The following is a 17,636-nucleotide window of genomic DNA, read 5'->3' as shown; positions in this document are numbered from 1 at the left end:
CACCTAATCAGATCAGCATTTGTAGTCAGACATAATGCCTGATAGCAAACACAGATGAACAGTTAACAAGCATCAGAGACTTTAAAACACAGATAACAGTTCAAACTGCACAGTATTTACTGGCTAGTCAGAAATGCTTTTCAGAAAAACCAAGGCCTATCTTGATACTAAACTACTGTACTTCTGGCAACGTAAACTTGTCCAGCAGCAAATGCACCTTCTCCTTCCTTCCTGTCAGTTCCTGCTGCTCCATCTCCAGCATTTGATGCCCCTCCTACGGCCAGTTCTGCCAGTGGCCCCGTGAGGTTATCTATGCTGCTGGCAGCAGAGAGACAGGATGGTGTAGATGCTGGTGAGATCGCAGAGGCACTAACAACAGTAGCTTGAGGCTTGAAGCACGTAGGCAAAGCTTCTGGAGGCATCGCATCTATCAGCAGAGCTCGGATATCATCAGCCTGAAAAACAGAAAGAATACCCAACATGAGGTCCTACTATCACAAGTTACTGATCTCTGGAAATAATTAATTGTTTTATTTGATTGTTCTGTTCTCCATTAAAAAGAAAACTGCCAGCTTCTGTTACAGAGGAATTCACAGTTGCAAGAACATTTTGATTCACCACTCAAGACAGGTGGGTCAGGTTGTCCACATTTCTAAAGGCATGTAAGAAGCTACATCTATTTTTTTTTCTGGCACAATGACTTTATAAGTGCTAAAGCCAGAGAGAACAATGTAGCAACTTTATTTGAAATCCTTCGGAACCTAGGACAGGAAATGCCACTTCTTAATTTCTCCGTCAGGCTCAACTTAAGGTGCACTGGAACAAGGTTTCAGTGAAAAGACTACCACTGCCTTTGCTGTAATCACATCTCTTGGGTTAGAATAGAAAAAAATTAAAAAAAGACAGGAGCTCAGGAGAAGTATGATCTTAGCTAACAGTTGGATTTAGGCTTTGTTGACTAAATTAAGACATTCTCATCTTCAAGAATTTCCTCCTTAAAAGTTCTTGTAGAACATGATTGAGACATCCTTATTTTTCCCCAGAAAAATCCAGTAATTTTCATCTCATTCATCACAAAGCAAGTTTTCTAGAGCTCAGATTACTCTGGAGGATATTTCTTGAACTCTCCATAAATAAATCAATCCTAAAAAATACTTGCACTGAAATCAGACACAGCATCCAATCTGGTTGCATTGTCTATTCCATGAAGATTAAGCTGGGACATACATGTTCATATAACCTTATTAGGCTTTTAAACCATTTACAAGAAAGCTTACAGATGCCAGTTTTAGAAAAAGTTTGATAGCCACCTACAAATTTTGGAGGTAGAATGAATTCTTTGGAATGTTGTTTTGGAGTTAATTTTAAAAAAAGGAACTGAGGTAGTATGGAGGCACTGAACATAATAATCCACTAAATATTCCCATTCTTATAAAGGTCCATCTGGTGCTCCTCCTAGGTTCAAAGAAATAATCACCAACAGTACACAGACTGACCATCATCAGAGACAATTCAGAGAGTTTTATTTCTGGGAATGAGGAGATTGATCTCAGCAGTAAATCTTCAAGGAGAAGCAAACCTTAAATCACAAGCCATGCTAAAATTTCAGCCAAAGGAAAATGCCTGATCGCATGGATAAAAAGCCACAAGGAAGCACTCAGGAGATGCCCTTCTCTCTCCACCTCACCACAATGGAAGCTGAGGACTGCTGATGCCATGGAGCCATAGAAATAAATTTAATATGCAGAGTATATCTTCCAGAGCTGCCTGTGGCTGGCTAACATGAACTTACTGTTGCCAAGTCTAGTGGTGTCTGACCCTCTTGGTTCTTCATGGTTGGATCTGCTCCATGAGCTAACAGCAGAGCACAGAGCTGTGTCCTTCCTTTTTGTGCAGCTTCATGCAAAGGTGTGAACGCCCATTTATCTGTTGCATTTACACATGTATTATATTTGATCAACAGTGCTGCTATGTCCACATGCTGGAAAACACAAGAACATCTTAATCAACATGACACTGGTAAAACATTCCTTTTTCATGCTGGAGGTAATGGTGCCTAGAGACTCTTGTAGTTTCTCTTTCCTGTAACTCCTTCTGCCTCCTGTGTCACAGGAGCAGCACACTTCTCCAGATACCAATTTATACTGCAGCTCCACGGTCATCTGTGTCTGTCTGTGCACTACCAGATCATTCACCAGCACATGAAGAATTGGGATCAAACACGGAAGCAGATTTCTGTCAAATCACCCCAAGTACATACCATGAAGTTTGTGCCAGCTGCAGAAGCAGACATGATACTTAACCCTGCATTAAAAAGTTATTTGTGGACAAATTTGAACTGGTAAATTTACTGGGCTGCAACTTTTGTGGCACAGTACTTGAAGCTCTGAAGATCAATGTGTTTTGCTACGGAGTCACCCCTGTGTGTATACAGAAGTCTTTGTAGTACTTTCTTTCTTACAAGACTTTGAACTCATCTGTGGCAGCACAGATCTGCTCTGTCGTCAATCATATTTTATGAGAACTGTAATTGATAAAATGTATTATAAGTGTCACAATGAACAGCTGTTTTATATGGGTTATAAAAGTAATGAATCTATAACCACATGATTCCATCAATATACTGTCCTTGAAGTCTCCCAAGTAAAAATAAGAGAAACTGACAAATGAGATTTTTGCCTGCCTCTAACCAGTAGATCTTTCATGTGCAAGACAGCAAAGAAAAAAATATCAGGTAGTCAGAATTAGCAGGTAGGAGTATGAAACACTAAAATTGCAAGCAGAAGCACAAAGAATTGCCAATGGATTTCCTTTTGCCTCTCAATGGCAATTAAGTGACTCTGTAGCTCTCATAAAACAGGTTGGTCTCTGAACAAGTGTGGTTTGAAAATACTGCAAACTTCATTTTGCTTCTCTGCCAAACTTTTAAAGCAATTGCTGTTCCTGTGATTTTTCTGCCACAGAAAGCCCTATTGAGGGACATACAGCATGAAGTGCTGGGTGGGAGAACTGAGGAAACTTTGTGAGAAAAAGGCAGAGCCTGTGAAACTTGCCAGCTATGAACTTGTGAAACCAGTACTCATCTTCTCTGTACCTCCCATCACAGAGATATGTACAGGCTGACAACAGCTCAGAGAGAAGTGTGAGATGCCATGAAAGGTATGCAGCAACTCTTAACTAAATAAGCTGATGGAAAAGCACCAAACACTGCCTTTTAACTAGGCAACCAGGTAAGATTAGCATTATGATTTTTAGAAATTATAATCGGCTAAAACCAATTTCTGACATTTCTCTATGCCAGTAAGAAATGTTTTGGGTTTGTGTAAAATGTGTGTTTTGTTTTCTCACACCAAAGAAAAAAAACCACAGTATTTCCAACAGAATTTATCTCTTGATCTTAGCAACATCCTGGGAATTAATGCTTATGGCAGATGCTGATAAATAATATTACCTGGTATTAAGACCCTGTAACATAAAAGAATTCTGTGTTTCTTTCTAATCTTTCATTAGGATTTCGGGCTTTTTGCTCTTTGGGACACTGGGATCCCAGACTGACATAAAGAACCAATATAAATGATGTAGACTGAGTTCCATTGATGCTTTTTTTATAAACAAGGTGAACACTGCACTTCTTATTTAAATTGCTCTCAAACAAAAGCAATCATGGTTCCGTCAACTCTCCCAGATTTTGCTGTACTTGTGCCAGGGCCAGGTAAGTAACAGACAAAGCATATCATGAGATCATCAAACCCATTACTTCATGAGCTTCAGATCCTCTCTCCGACTGTAAGAATAATGTTAGGAGCTTCTCAAGCACTGTTTGTACAATTATTTACAAGAGACTTCTTTCTCACCCAATCCACAACCAACAACTGCTTATAACCAATCTATTAGGCATCTGTGCAACTGGGACACAGATGCTTACTCCTATATGGAGGACAGAGGGCCTGCCTCATCAAAGATGGTTTCAATCTGTCACTGCACCCCCCCACCGTAGCAGATGGCTTGCCGAGGACAAGCACATTACAAACACAGTAGTCCTTCAACTCCAGAAATAGATTCCCATCAAACACCAGCTGTAACACACCTCCACTTCCCTGTCATCATCTGCACAGGATCTCCTGGTATTTCTCTCTTCCTTCCATCTAAGCCTTTCAGAGACAACTTGAGGTCTTTTCTGTTTCAAGTATCACTCCAAACCATTCAATCCTGCACATCTGCTTGCCTGCATAAAAGCTACATTGCAGTGATCTTTCCAAACTGCAGCATTTAACTGCTACAGCACACCTGAATCTGTGTCCTATTTAATGTGTAGGATTGCAAATAGGACTCACAACAGCAACTAAGCCCAACAAGTACTTCATCAAAACCTGAACTGTGTTCCCAGCAAAACAGCTGCAAAATAACTGGCTTTGGATATGACTTGAAGGAGTTTCTTGCTGCTCTACTCATAGCAAGACTGCCTGCACCTACCCCATAGGATGCTGCATTGTGTAGGGGAATTAATCCTCCTTTGTCCTGGGCATTAACATCAGCACCATGCTCAAGAAGGTATTCAGCTACTTCCAAATTGTTGTAACCCGCTGTAGAAAAAGCACAGAGAAAGAAATTAGGTATTAGGAGAGGCAAACTAAAGAAAAATATTAGACAGAAAAGCTAAGGCAATTTTTCAACTGCAAAAGTTCCTCTTCCCTAGTAATTGTGTTACCTCCTGAAATACAGGTGCCAAAGTTAACTCTTCGTACGGACAACTCTCTGTGAAACTCTTCCTATACCAATCCTGATTTTGGCAAATTACATCTGTATACTTACCCTAAATATACAAGTCTTGAAAATCTGGCATGTTACCCACCTGCAAGATGCAGTGGTGTTGAATTTCTTCCCTGGGTGTCTCTGCAATTGATATTTTCTTGAGTACACAGCTTCTGCACTCGTGCCAGGCACCCCTTCTTGGCAGCATCTAGCAAGGCAGCATCACCTCGCAGTAAGTCCTGGATATCTGTGTCTCCTTCTTTAACCAAATCTAGAGGAGTGTTCCCATCTCTATTCTTTTTTGTTGGATCAGCTCCATGCTGCAAAGAGCAAATGGAATGCTAGTGTCACAATCATGTGCAGAGCAGTGCACATAAGTGTGTTCACTCTTTTGTGAAACAAGATGGGATTCTGCAGACCTACCATAATGAAGTAGTAATTGTATAGATTAGTAGGCACATGCAAATACATTCAGAAGGCTGAGGCCTAAAAATACTAGTCTGAAACACAGCTGTGTGAATCTCAATTCCACAGGCAAGAATGGTAGCCTTCTGCAAGAGCTGTCCCTGCTCTCTTCTTGCAACTGAAGTATGTTCAGGAGCATTTCCTGCATACAGCTATTTCTTACTGTCACAGAAGCATGAAAGGAAAGGCAACTGCAAGTATCTGCAAGTATCTGCAAGTATCAAGTATCTTGTGGCCCTTCTCCTGAAAACTGGCAGGAATCAAATGGCTGGCAGAGGTATTTCCCGAGCACAACTTTCTGAGCTAGCAAAAGCTAGCCAGGCTCTGAGTTTTACTACATGTCACCCTGATATTGAAAGGCACTTGTTTCAGAAGGAAACTAGAAAAATACTCTTCTCTACACTTTCCAATAGATAACAGCCATCTAAACCAGTTTACCATCTAAACGAGTTTACAGGTCTTTGGAAGAAGTGAAAAAAATTTTGGTGGACAAGTGGAGTTGGATGACTGCTGGAATGTATCTGTGCTGGTAAAACATGTAGATCAGGCAGTGATAAGAACACAGTACTGGAGCACATGGGGATGAGAAGGGGAACATACAACTACGCAGAGCATATGGTTTGAGTCATGTCCACATTTGATTGTGGGAGGACAGCTCCTTCCCTATTCCCTCTCAGCAGCAGTGAGAAAAAACAAAGATAGATAAAGCAGAGGTAGCTGCTGGTGTGATAGTTCTCTGGCTGACCTCTTCAGAATAGACAAGCACAGTGGTGCAATCTCTGCCAGCAAGTCTACCCTCCCATTTCCCACTAGACTGGGAATGGGAGAACAGCAACGGGAGAACAGAGGGAATTAACTGCTTTGTATTTGGAAGCAGTACAACTGTGCTCATGGTGTAAAGGTTAAAGAGCAAGGGACAGAAAGGGACAGAGTATTGATTACACAGAACCACATCTCTGGTTCTTTTAGGAAGAGCTCATTCTTCGCATAAAGCTTTCTACACTGCAATGACTTCTCTAAGATATGACCTGAAATCCCTTAATTTAAAACTCATCAAAATTGGAACCATTCAAATATGCCCCAAAATAAACATCTGAATGAAGAGGCAGTGTCTTCTGAGACCCCTTCCAAGGCATAGAAACAAATGAAGGTGGTAATTTCAAATAAAGTTGATTTAAAAAGACATGGTCTCCAAAATGCCTGTTTATTTTTGTTTCCTTCTTCAAGCAGACCAGGAGAGAAGGAGTACAAGTCAGGAGGAGTCAAGCTCAACAGCCGCAACTCAGCAGAACTGACAACACTGCCAGCTGGCATGGGAGACACAGCAGGTGAAATCCTGAGTAAACTGCAGTGTGAGCACATACCCACAGACACCCAGAAGCTTTGAATCTGTGTCACCTTAAGGGCATATTTACCTCTTATCTTGTAAAAGAGCAATTTAGAATAAAAAAATCATCACTTTTCTATTTCCTCTTCTATATCCATTCAGGACCCTCTGAAGACAAAATATGGGTAAATTCCCTGTGGAATGACCAGAAAAGGCCAGAGATCTCCAGTGCCTATAATGCAACACTGTGCTTGAGAGAATACAAGTGCTCCTATAGCTTGAGCTAACATCTCTATTAGGGTGTTACTTTCAGGCCACCACCATGCCTACTCCACAGACACCTCAATATCTCCTGGTTTCTGCTGTAGATGTGCTTCAAACTGTCAGTCATTCTCCTCTCTCTGACTACTTTTTTGGTAATCAAGTGAAAAAATTAATTATATAGGAGGGAAATAGTGGGGCTTTGCAGCAGCAAATGAAATGTGGCTGGGGAAAATCCTCATTATTTTAAGACTATCCATATTCTGACTTACTCCTATTTTAAATGTTGTGCTTCAGAGGGACGTAAGGAGGCAAGGCTGAAAGAGGAAATAGGATTGGCAAGAAATTTTACTCTTAGCACCCTCTTTCACCCTCCCAGGGCAGGATCTGATCTTATGTTAAGAAGTTTCTTAAACTCATGTTTCTCACTGGAAACATCTTTGTATTACCTCATGCTTTTTACAGGTTCTTCCTCTAAGTATAATGAGTATTTATGCCATAGTATATTAACATGCATTTCCTCCAGGAGCTTGATAAATTACGCATTAACATAACTGTTTTAAAATTCTCTCATACCAAACAGCATTTAGGACCCAGCTTTCACCATTGCTCTGTAACACACTCTTGTATGAGTATTAACAAAATTTACTTAAATACAGTAATTATTTTAGAAAAGGATGGATAGGACAAGGTAGGGAGTTCTCATTTTTACGTGAATTCAGCTAGTTTTTCCAGTTTCAGAGTCTTGTCCTTCTTGGCTAACAGTATTAATACACATGCTGGAAAAAGTACTTGTACTGATGATTCTTTTCAAGCCAATGATATTATACAAGAAACCATATAACAATTGCAAGATGAAAATTGATTCAAAGATACCAGGAAGAATTCACTGAATGCAGTTAACTTCGCATTAACTAATCTTCAGGGAAAAATATATATATGCATTTAAAGACACAGCTGGGATCTCCAGCACATACTTTTAAAAGCAGTTTGCAGATTTCATATTTTCCTTTTGCTGCTGCTTCATGTAGAGGAGTAAATTTCCACAGGTCTGCCACGTTGACAGAAGCACCATGCCTCACTAAGAGTTCAGCCACTTCGTAGTGTCCGTAGGAACAGGCATTGTGCAGGGGTACTAAGCCACTAATCAAAGAGAAAGCATTAATAGCTGGAGTAAAATCCTATACACCATCAGTAGATAAAAATTCCACTCTCACCAGACATTATTGTTATCATTCACTCTTTCCAGTTTTCATGGTTTTATTTTTCTATTAAAAAATCAATTAAAACTTAATTATCCTCCTTCAGGTCTCATCCACAAGATTATTAAATACTTTGCAAGCCCCAATGTTACAGCTTCCACAGCAACTCCAATGCTGTTAATAACAGACAAAAATTAAATTGCAAGACTCACAGCTGTTCTGAGTTTGGATGTTTGAATGTAAATTTCAAGAAAGACATAACACTATATGATGTGTTTGAAGTGCAGTTATTAGTAGGTACTGCACATCTGATAGATACAGAAAGATATCCAAATACTTCTTCCAGGGTAAGCCTGAAAATCCAATATTGGAAATTTATCATCCCTCACCCTGAATTAATACATGGAGTAAGAGAGTGAACATAACCACTACTGCTTCACAATTAATGCAAAAATGTGTAAATAGTTAATAGAATTTAACTGAATATTAACTGTAAAAATAAGTACTTTAATAATAAAAGCTAACAGATTTAGAAAAATGACCAGAGATAACTCTTGTATTTTACCCCATTTTATTCAAAACTAATTTTAGATCACCTAAAACAAGTTAAGGGCTGCTTTTAAGCAAAACAAAGCCTCCAAAATGGGCAAAAAGGAGAAGAGAAGCCTCATGTATTAGAGTGCCAGGTATGTACCTGATAATGGCTTTCCCAGAAAGCAAAGTATGTGTAATGGTCTATAAATCTCCCTACAGCACAGGAGCAATGCAGAACAAGAAGGAAAGAGAAAAATTTTCAAGAGAAAACATGATGGTCACTGAAATCTGAAGCAAAATTAATAGGTGGGATACAAATCTCACACTAATAGAGAACAGCAGAACATATGAAATGAAATGTACCCTTTATCTTTGGCATGCACATCTGCTCCATGATGCAAGAGATACTCCACCACTGATACACGGTTATATCCTGCAGCGAAGTGCAGTGGTGTTGAATGACGGCCTTCCAGATCTCTGCAATTCACATTCTGAGGGCTGCAAAGTTGCTGTGAAGACAAAAGAACCCAAAATCTAGTAGAGAACTAAAATTAACAAATAAGGAACTCCTCAAAACCAAACAGCAACAACAAAACATGAAACAAACAAACCTAAACGAAAATAACTGAACTACTACCTTCAAAGACACCAAAACAAAACCTGATCCACTTATATTTCAGAAATCTTTTGAAGTACCAGGAAATTTCTTTCCACTTATGCAAAGTTAAAAAAATAGCAGCTCTAAATTTGCAGCTGGAAGTACTTCTATAACAAAGACTTAAATGATGGAAGCAGTGTGAAGATGTTCCTAATGTGTAAGAAAAGGTGAACCTCTACATCATCAAGTACCATGTTCAAGGCCATGTAGCTTTCTCCAGATATATTACCATTTCTGGCCTATACTGCCTTTGGAAAACTAGAAATATATTGATTAGCGGTCAAAGGAGCTGCTGGTGCACAAAACTGTTGCTGTTTGCATATTAATGTATATCATGCTGAAAATTCAAGGTGGGAAATTATGCACAACAGTCTATCTGCAGGCTGTTTTGTCCACAGACCAAGTATCAAAAACAAGATCAAACCTTCCCACTGGTTGATGCTGGGATTTCATGGCCGGACCCTTCACCTTCAGATGAAGGATGATTTAAAACATGGAGTCTGCTACCTGTTAACAGCATATCCTTGCCATCTGACTGAATCATGCACCCGAGGGCTTATTTCTACTCAACTGGGATTCTGAAAATCACAGGGTCTGCTTCAAAGACTTAAGGCTACATCTGAGTCCATCGAAGACATGACTGGCAAAAACTCAAGAGAAAGATGTACTGTACCTCAATACATCTTAATGTACTACTTTCTAGAGGGGAAAAAAAAAAAGAAAGACTTTGCATTTTTTATGATTTACCATCCATTGGGGACTGCTTCCACAACACATGTAGCAGAGGCTTCCACACCACAAGCCTTGCATAGCAATGTGAAGCAGAAAATTCACATGAACTGTTTAAACCTACCTTCACAGTTTCCAAGTCTCCAGCTTTGGACGCTTCTAACAACCGATAATCCACATCAGATGTGCGCACAGGTGTACTTTCTAAATAGGGAAAAGATGGTTTAGGATTACTTAGGACACTTAAGTTGTATTAACTTGTGCTCAGCATATTTTCCAAAGTTGGGGGGTGAAGTTGGTCTGTTGTTACTTGCAAAAATGCAGCTGGGGTTGTGATGTCCAAGTTCATATTGCCAAAACGTCTGAATAAGGAGCTTTAGAGCAAATCAGTCAGGTTTTAACTCTAAAGCTGACATTATTCTGCCAGCATTCTTCTCTCTCAATCCACATACACACATTCATATGCACATTTTAACAGATAATGCTACCCATGTAACCAGCTACATCTCAGTAGTGGGTACACTTCAAAACAGTCCTTCCTTGCACTGCTGTAAAATGCTTTTTCCTTGTTTGACCCTGTTTTAAGACAATATTGTTGAAAACACTAGAGGAAATAGAGTTTCTAGCTACCACAGGTCTTCTCATCTATCTGGATATCTGCCTTTGTTTGACTACCTGCACATCTCACTGTGAGTTATTTACTCTGTAGTAGCTATTGAGGCAATTATTCTTCTCTGTACTTGCAAAAATTCAAATGTAGTGTGGGTAAGAGGATGCAAACCCCTAAGCACTTACATGAAAAACAGTGGCACCCTCTTCAAATATCTATTCATCTTTTTAATGCAAGATATAAACAAATTGCTATCTAAGCACTTTCACAATAAAATCTTTTTCTACTGGACAAGCAAGAGATTTGAAGTAAAAGTTCAAACAGTTTAGCAACTATCAGTGTTTTTCTGTCAGTAGCATTTTGCTTGTCACTGCTGTACTACGGAGTACCTAACAGGCTGGCTGATGCATGGGAAAAGGTTTCTTACATGCTCAGCAATATTCTAGTTGCCTTGGAACTTGCTACCAAAAGAATCCCAAACTTCCCAGATGTGCCTTCCTACATATTCCTTGTATAGCAGCATGCTCTAGATCTGCAAGATGGTTATCTTCTTCCCAATTTGCACATGACTGAACTGAGCAGAGCTATTTATTTATTTTCTGACAAGTGTCACACAATACATGCCATAGCTGTGCGCACTTGACAGCAGAAAGGAGAGATGACAAAACTACTGCAAGTCTCTTGCATTGAGAAAGATATAAGATTCAAAGCTGTAATGGGAGAAGCTGAAGTTCAAATACACAGGCCTTTACTTTTACCCACCACTTAAGATCTGCTGCACAGCTTCATTTCCCATCTGTGCTGCTGTGAAGCCTTGCAAAGAGATGATGGAGGGATCAGAGCCATAACTCAGCAACAGCCGGCAGGTTTGCAAGTGCCCTGCTAATGCAGCCCTGTGCAATGCTGTTTGACCAAGTGTGTCCAGTGCATTCATCTGAAAAAGCAGCAGTAATATAAAACAAAACACTGTTGTAATTAAAAGGCTGCACCTGTCCCTGCCCTTAATAAGAAGAGCAATAAGAATTTTCTGGCATACAAATTTACCTTTCAGTTCTTCTGCAATGCAATTAAACAAAACCAAGCGACCAAAGACTCCAAAGGAAAAATAAATTACCACAGATGTTTTGCTGTCTTTTAACAACACAGGTTATTCGTTTGCATGGCTAACAGACAACATAGGATTCCCCACTTTAAATAATGATCAAGCTTTTGACAAATTTTGACAGGAGAAGAAAGAGGTAACTTGTCATAAATTGTTACCAAACACGTTAAAGATCTTACAGTTTTAAGGAAATTACCATCCATCAGTGTCAGAACCCACTACCAAGAATTAATGCAAAAACAAAGATGTCAAATTAAGAATTTGTTGGGGGTTGAATTCTTCCTTTTTCCTTCTGTGGAATTTTTCCCATTGTTATGCTAAGTATTTGGGGCTACACCCCAGCTAGTAACAGTTTCTCTCGAAGAAGAGGGTGGGGAGAGTGGAAATACCGGAAAGGAGAGGTAGGGCAGGGACCTTCTCTCTCTTCCTCTCTTTCTCCCCCTCTTTCAGAGTCGGAGGAAAGACGGCCAGTGATGCTACCTAGCACCTTTCCTGCAATCCCAACGTCGGGAGCCACGTTTTTCCTGCTGTCAGACATCACACTGCTGCCTTCCTGCTTCATCCTACTACCTCCGCCACCATCACCCAGCCCTCTTCAGCTGCGCGGGACCTGCCCTGCCCACAGCACCGGTAACTGAGCGCAGGGAGAGGGAGCCTGTGGCCAAAAAGGACTGGAACTGAGTTATACTGTTCTGTTTTGCTGTCAATTTTTATAGCTGTTGTTGTTTCTTTTGTTTGCCTTGTTAGATATAGTAGTAAAGAACTGTTATTCCTATTCCCATATCTTTTGCCTGAGTGACCCTGATTCCAAAATTCTAGTAATTGTAAGGGAAGGAGTTGCACTCTCCATCTCAGGGAAGGGGCTCTTGCCTTTTCTTAGCAAATACCTGTCTTTCAAACCAGGACAGAATTCTATGAAGGAGTGGGGGGAAAAAAAATTTGGATACAAGCATTTCCTCCTCACGTTTTGTGCCTTTACATGAATGTTAAGTATAACTGAATATAATTCTTCTCAATACAAGGCTGTATAAACAGGCAAAATGGAGTATTCTTTTCAAAGAGTATGATATAATGTAAACACATCAGTCTGAAAAGATCTAACAGAGCAGCTAAATAACTAGAAGCATCTCTCCCAGTACACTATCAAAAAAAGGAAGAGAATAATAGAGAGCTTTAAAAAGTGGAAAAACACCCCCATGAAAATAACCTTTCAAGAAGATAGCAGCAATTCATGACAAATTTAAATGCAAATGCCCAACCGCTTTTTTACCACTTTATGAAATAGAGCTACTCTATATTCTCTGCAAGCAACTCAGAACCTGTTATCTGTTTCCGAGCCTACAGACTGCAGGCTGTGAACTACATGCATAATAAACTCTGCTATTGTATAAAGCCCACCTTTATACCTTCTCAAAATCTTTCTGCTGACAGTAAACAAAGGTTTTGCTTGCTATTTCTCACATAAAATGCAGCATGCAAACCCTACTACCCTTCCATGAAACCAGTGAAATTGCATTTTGGTTAAGACACATATTCTATAACTAAATGAAATTTAACTACAACTAAATGAAATTAACTATGTAAACATCTACTACCAGATAGGGTAAAAAAAATTAAGTAAAATATCCACAATAGCACAATACCAAGTCACAAAAAAGAACAAAGAACCACCAAAGGATTCAATATTGATTCAATATTGTCAGAAATTATTTAACAGACTGATCAAGCAGGAATTTCTCAGAACAAACCCCTCTTGCAGCAAGACAGACAGGAGAATACATCCTGAGAGAATAGGTTAGTTTCTTCTAACTGCACTCAGCTCATGCCACTCTAATGGGATTGCCCTAAAAGTTTTGTTTCAAATAAAAAACGTACTGCTGTCATAAATATTAACTAGATGCTGAATGTCCCAAATCCATCATTTCTTCAGATGATGATCTGCATCTGTTTCAGGACACCAGATGCTTTTCACCACTGATAACAGCACAGAAGTAAGCAGAACTCTGGGGTTACTCATGTTTAGTGAAGATAAAGGCAGAATTAAATTAAATTTGTGGATTCTCAAAGTAGCTGATAACACTCCATTCATCCCAAAAAGAAAATCATAAGTCATGTATTCTTTAATATGGAATTCCTGTGTTAAACAGGCTGTACTGAACAAACTGTAAAAGCAATAGTAGCAAGGCATTCATTGTGCACAATTTGATACTGACTACATCCCTGGAAAAAATGTTAATATTAATTTGAAAAGAATACTGTCAGAGTCATCAGAGTCATCATCTCATATGCCTTATCCATGTCTCTTTTCACCTCTAAACCATTATCCCTCCCGACAATCAGTTCTTCTGGCAGAAGAACATCAGCCATTTGAGGGAATACCTGCTTACTTCTGAGACAAAAAGGGCTGCAGCTGACAGAAGGATGCACCAAAGGCAGCTGCTCCTTACCTCAGGAGCAGAGTTAGGCTTTGTAGGACAATTTCATTAGGAATATGTTCACTTTGGGGCAGATCTCTCACCAGTAATGCACCACTTCTCTAAACCAACCAAAGAAAATACTCCAATAAGGCTTAAAGCAAGAGGACTTACTTCCAAATGAAAATCAACTTAAGCAATGCAAATTGAAATACAAAACTGAGATTTAAGTCTTATAAAAACCAGAGCAGCTAAGACACATGGCTGGGTTAAACAACGTTCAATGCCAGGTCCAAAATCATATGCCCTTTCAAATTCAAAGCTGAAGTCTAAACTCTGTGTGACAAATTGTGAAATATGCAAGGTGTACTGCTTTAATTGTGCCCTGAGTAGCCATATTGTTCCAGCTGCACTTATTTAAAAAAATATCAATTTGGTCCCCTTTATAAGTCGTCTGAAATCAGAAGACTGTAGCTCTGAATTATCTTACAGACAAGTTTTCTGCAAGGAGTTAAAAATGACAGGTTTGACAGCTTTTATTCCATAGCATACTGCCTCTGGATCCAATTTCTTTGCCTTTTAGCATGAAAGCAGTCATTCCACTGCTCAAAATGCAACATAAAAGCAGAATACAGTTATCAATTGAAAAGAGTTTTTAAGTAAGGGTTTTCAGAGAAAGATACTGTCCTATTCAGTATTTCCAAATGCAGACTTCCTTCTGTTCTTTCCTCTCTCTCCCTTAATTTCCTTTTCTCCATCCTGAACAGACACAGTAGAGAAATGTAAATGGTCACGTATCATCACACACTACTGAGACCTTCCCTTCCCTTACTGCTGCTCTCTTGGAGCAGTATATTCCCTTGGCTGTCAGGCACTTGTGGCAGCTCAACAGCTCGGATCTGTTCAGGAAACATTTTTTGCGAGACTTCACAATCATACTGGCTTTCTGTCAAGATCAAATTCCCTAAATATCCCTCCTGCTTCTTGACACTACAAACAGCAGCACAAAAACCAACAGCTTTCAAGCTGTTTCTCTGTAAAATCTTTCTAGAAGATGTACATTCTAAAAATCACATGTGAAACTTGTGCTCTGCCAGCAGTTCCATATCACAGTATCATTCCCTGCAATGTAAGTGTTCTAACTGCTCTACTCCTCTACTCATTCATTCTGAAGACACGCTTGCAGTACATCTTGTGTCTTGTTGTCTAACAATAAACATAGGAATGAAGAAGCACTGGTGACAATTTCAAGCATGGTCAGCAGAAAAAAGCAGGAAAAAGAGGGGTCAGGATCCAATCAGATGTTCCACAATTACCTCTTCTGCATAAAAGCTTAAGATTAAGGTCAGAATGTTTGGATGTATTAGCAGTGAGAAAAGTTGAACCAGTCATTCACAAGAGTCCACACAGTTCTTTGTGTGTTAACCATCACAGACTAGAATCTGATACATTTCTGAAAGGCAATTTAATTTTTCAATTTTTCCTGTTCCCTGAAATGTTGGAAGTGAATGTGTTACACAACAAGGTTATTCATAAACATTTCAGTTTGTTGTGTGGGTCTAGATAGATGGTGAACATCTGCAAATCCATGATCACGAAAAGCTGGCAACACGCTACTCCAATGCATGGAAATAACTGTATTATGCAAAGATGCATAAAGCAAGATTACAGACTCCAACACTCGCAGTAGAGCAGAATGAATTAATTTCTGCTACCATCACGAATAGGGACAATATCTCTCTGACATGACCTTATATAAAGGCGCATTTTCTCTTGCAGAATAGCTTCAACAGTATCCTTTAGAGGCACATCATAATTAAAGAGCATTCATGACATCTCTGTACTTGCCAAAGATACCAGTGAAGTTGCATGCTTGCAGGTCCTTCTTTCCAGCAATTTTCCAGTTCAGAAAATACTCTAATCCTTTACTTCTGTACTACTAGAAAGCTGAGTGCCTTTCTGAACACATTAATTTCCCATGTGTCTATACATTTGGACAAGAACTTAGTCATATGAAATCTTCAACTACATAGAAATACAACAAAACAGGATGAAACTCACTTTTTCACTAGTTCATCATCTTCAAATTATTTTTTAAATTAAAGATTTTGATCGTCTTCAAAGAAAACAATGGCATTTAAAGATTTGATCACGGGTCTAATAAAAACTGTTTATGTTTGAGGATTCTTTGAAGATGCTCTACTTTTATTTTTCATATGGTACTTTGAGATATTCAACATCAAATAAGCAGTGGTGTGAAATGCTGTCTCACACAAACAGTGCAGGCAAACAAGGAAAAACTGGCATTTAAAACCACAAATGTTTATGATCAACGTTCTTGAAAAAAATTCTAAGAAATCCCAAGGTTTCTCACCTGTTCTTTAAACTGAGAGTCAACTTCTGCAAACTCAAGTACCACGCTAATGAAAACATCTTCCATGGAATGTGTTGCTTAGACATAACATGTTGATGTGTAACTAATATGCACAAGGACTTCTTCACAATTCAAATTAGGAACCTAGTCTGTGATGTCAGTAAGGCCCAGCAAGACACACCAAAATAAGCACTTTATAGTTAATTGCTTGCCAGTAGGTTAATTCTTGCACAGAAACCTGAGTTAGAAGGGACCCATCAGGATTATTGATGGGTCCTGTCTACACAGGACACCCCAAGAGTCACACCATGTGCCTGAGAGCATTGTCCAAACACTTACTGAATTCTGTCAGGCTTGGTGCTGTGACCACTTCCCTGAGGAGACTGTATCAGTGCACAACCACCCTCTGGGTGCAGAACATTCTCCTGATATCCAACCTAAACCTCCCCTGACATAACCTCATGCTGTTCCCTCAGGTCCTGTCACTAGGGACCAGAGCAAAGAGATCAATGTTCTCAGATGTTCTTTCTGTAAAGTAAGTCTCAATCAAGCACATGTTATTCAAGCAGTCCTTCACTGTTTATTATCATCTAACATACTTCAAATAGCAAATTTATACAGTGGTAACATTATGGATAATGAAATCCATCTCCAAGACCACAAGCCATCCCTTGTTCATCCCAAATTCCCTAAAACAGTCTTTATCAAGCTTTAGCCCTTTCCTTAGAACAAGAAAAGGCTACACATACATACTTCACTGTATATGAACTCACTTTTGCTGCCTTATACAGCTGCTCTTCATGAAAACAGAAGAATTTCCTATAAAATGCTAAAACAATCACAAATTATTTTCAATCTACAGAACTTTATGTGACTTTGTCTCCTAAATCTATTTTTGCTGATTATTTCGTGTCAGTTTGCCTTTTGTCATGAAATTTCAGAAGAAGAAAGCTCTACTTTCTTTGAAGCCCTAATTACACATTTTTTTCAAACTGTTACTCTCTCAGTAATCAGTAGTGCTTTCCAGAAGGGAGATTAAGGCTGACTTTAACAGCACCTCTCCTTTGACAGAAGAAATGGCTGCAAAGTACAAAAGCCCTACATGGTAGGTGTCATCCATACACACTTCAGTAAGCATTTTATATAAGCTCACAGTGGAAATTTTTATTTTAGTTTATTTTATTTTGAAAAAATAAGTGTTTGATGGA

The 17,636-nt window shown here is 39.2% G+C and overlaps 1 protein-coding gene across 1 annotated transcript in view; it reads right to left on the bottom strand.

The window, feature by feature from the left end:
- The window catches only part of TNKS (tankyrase), a 140,918-nt gene that overhangs the window by 20,687 nt on the left and 102,595 nt on the right, over positions 1–17,636 (bottom strand). The window contains exons 12-19 of the mRNA XM_014888250.2: positions 11,301–11,472; positions 10,053–10,132; positions 8,905–9,050; positions 7,783–7,948; positions 4,853–5,072; positions 4,474–4,583; positions 1,793–1,981; positions 218–455 (exon numbers count right to left, since the gene is read on the bottom strand). Of these exons, the coding sequence (XP_014743736.1) occupies positions 218–455; positions 1,793–1,981; positions 4,474–4,583; positions 4,853–5,072; positions 7,783–7,948; positions 8,905–9,050; positions 10,053–10,132; positions 11,301–11,472 (1,321 nt within the window). The remainder of the gene's footprint in view (positions 1–217; positions 456–1,792; positions 1,982–4,473; positions 4,584–4,852; positions 5,073–7,782; positions 7,949–8,904; positions 9,051–10,052; positions 10,133–11,300; positions 11,473–17,636) is intronic.

This window comes from Sturnus vulgaris, chromosome 4, assembly GCF_052056855.1.
Source record: "Sturnus vulgaris isolate bStuVul1 chromosome 4, bStuVul1.hap1, whole genome shotgun sequence".
In the NCBI taxonomy this organism is placed as follows: domain Eukaryota; kingdom Metazoa; phylum Chordata; class Aves; order Passeriformes; family Sturnidae; genus Sturnus; species Sturnus vulgaris.
Note: the sequence above shows the minus strand (reverse complement) of the source record. Positions and strands in the feature narration are given on the sequence as shown.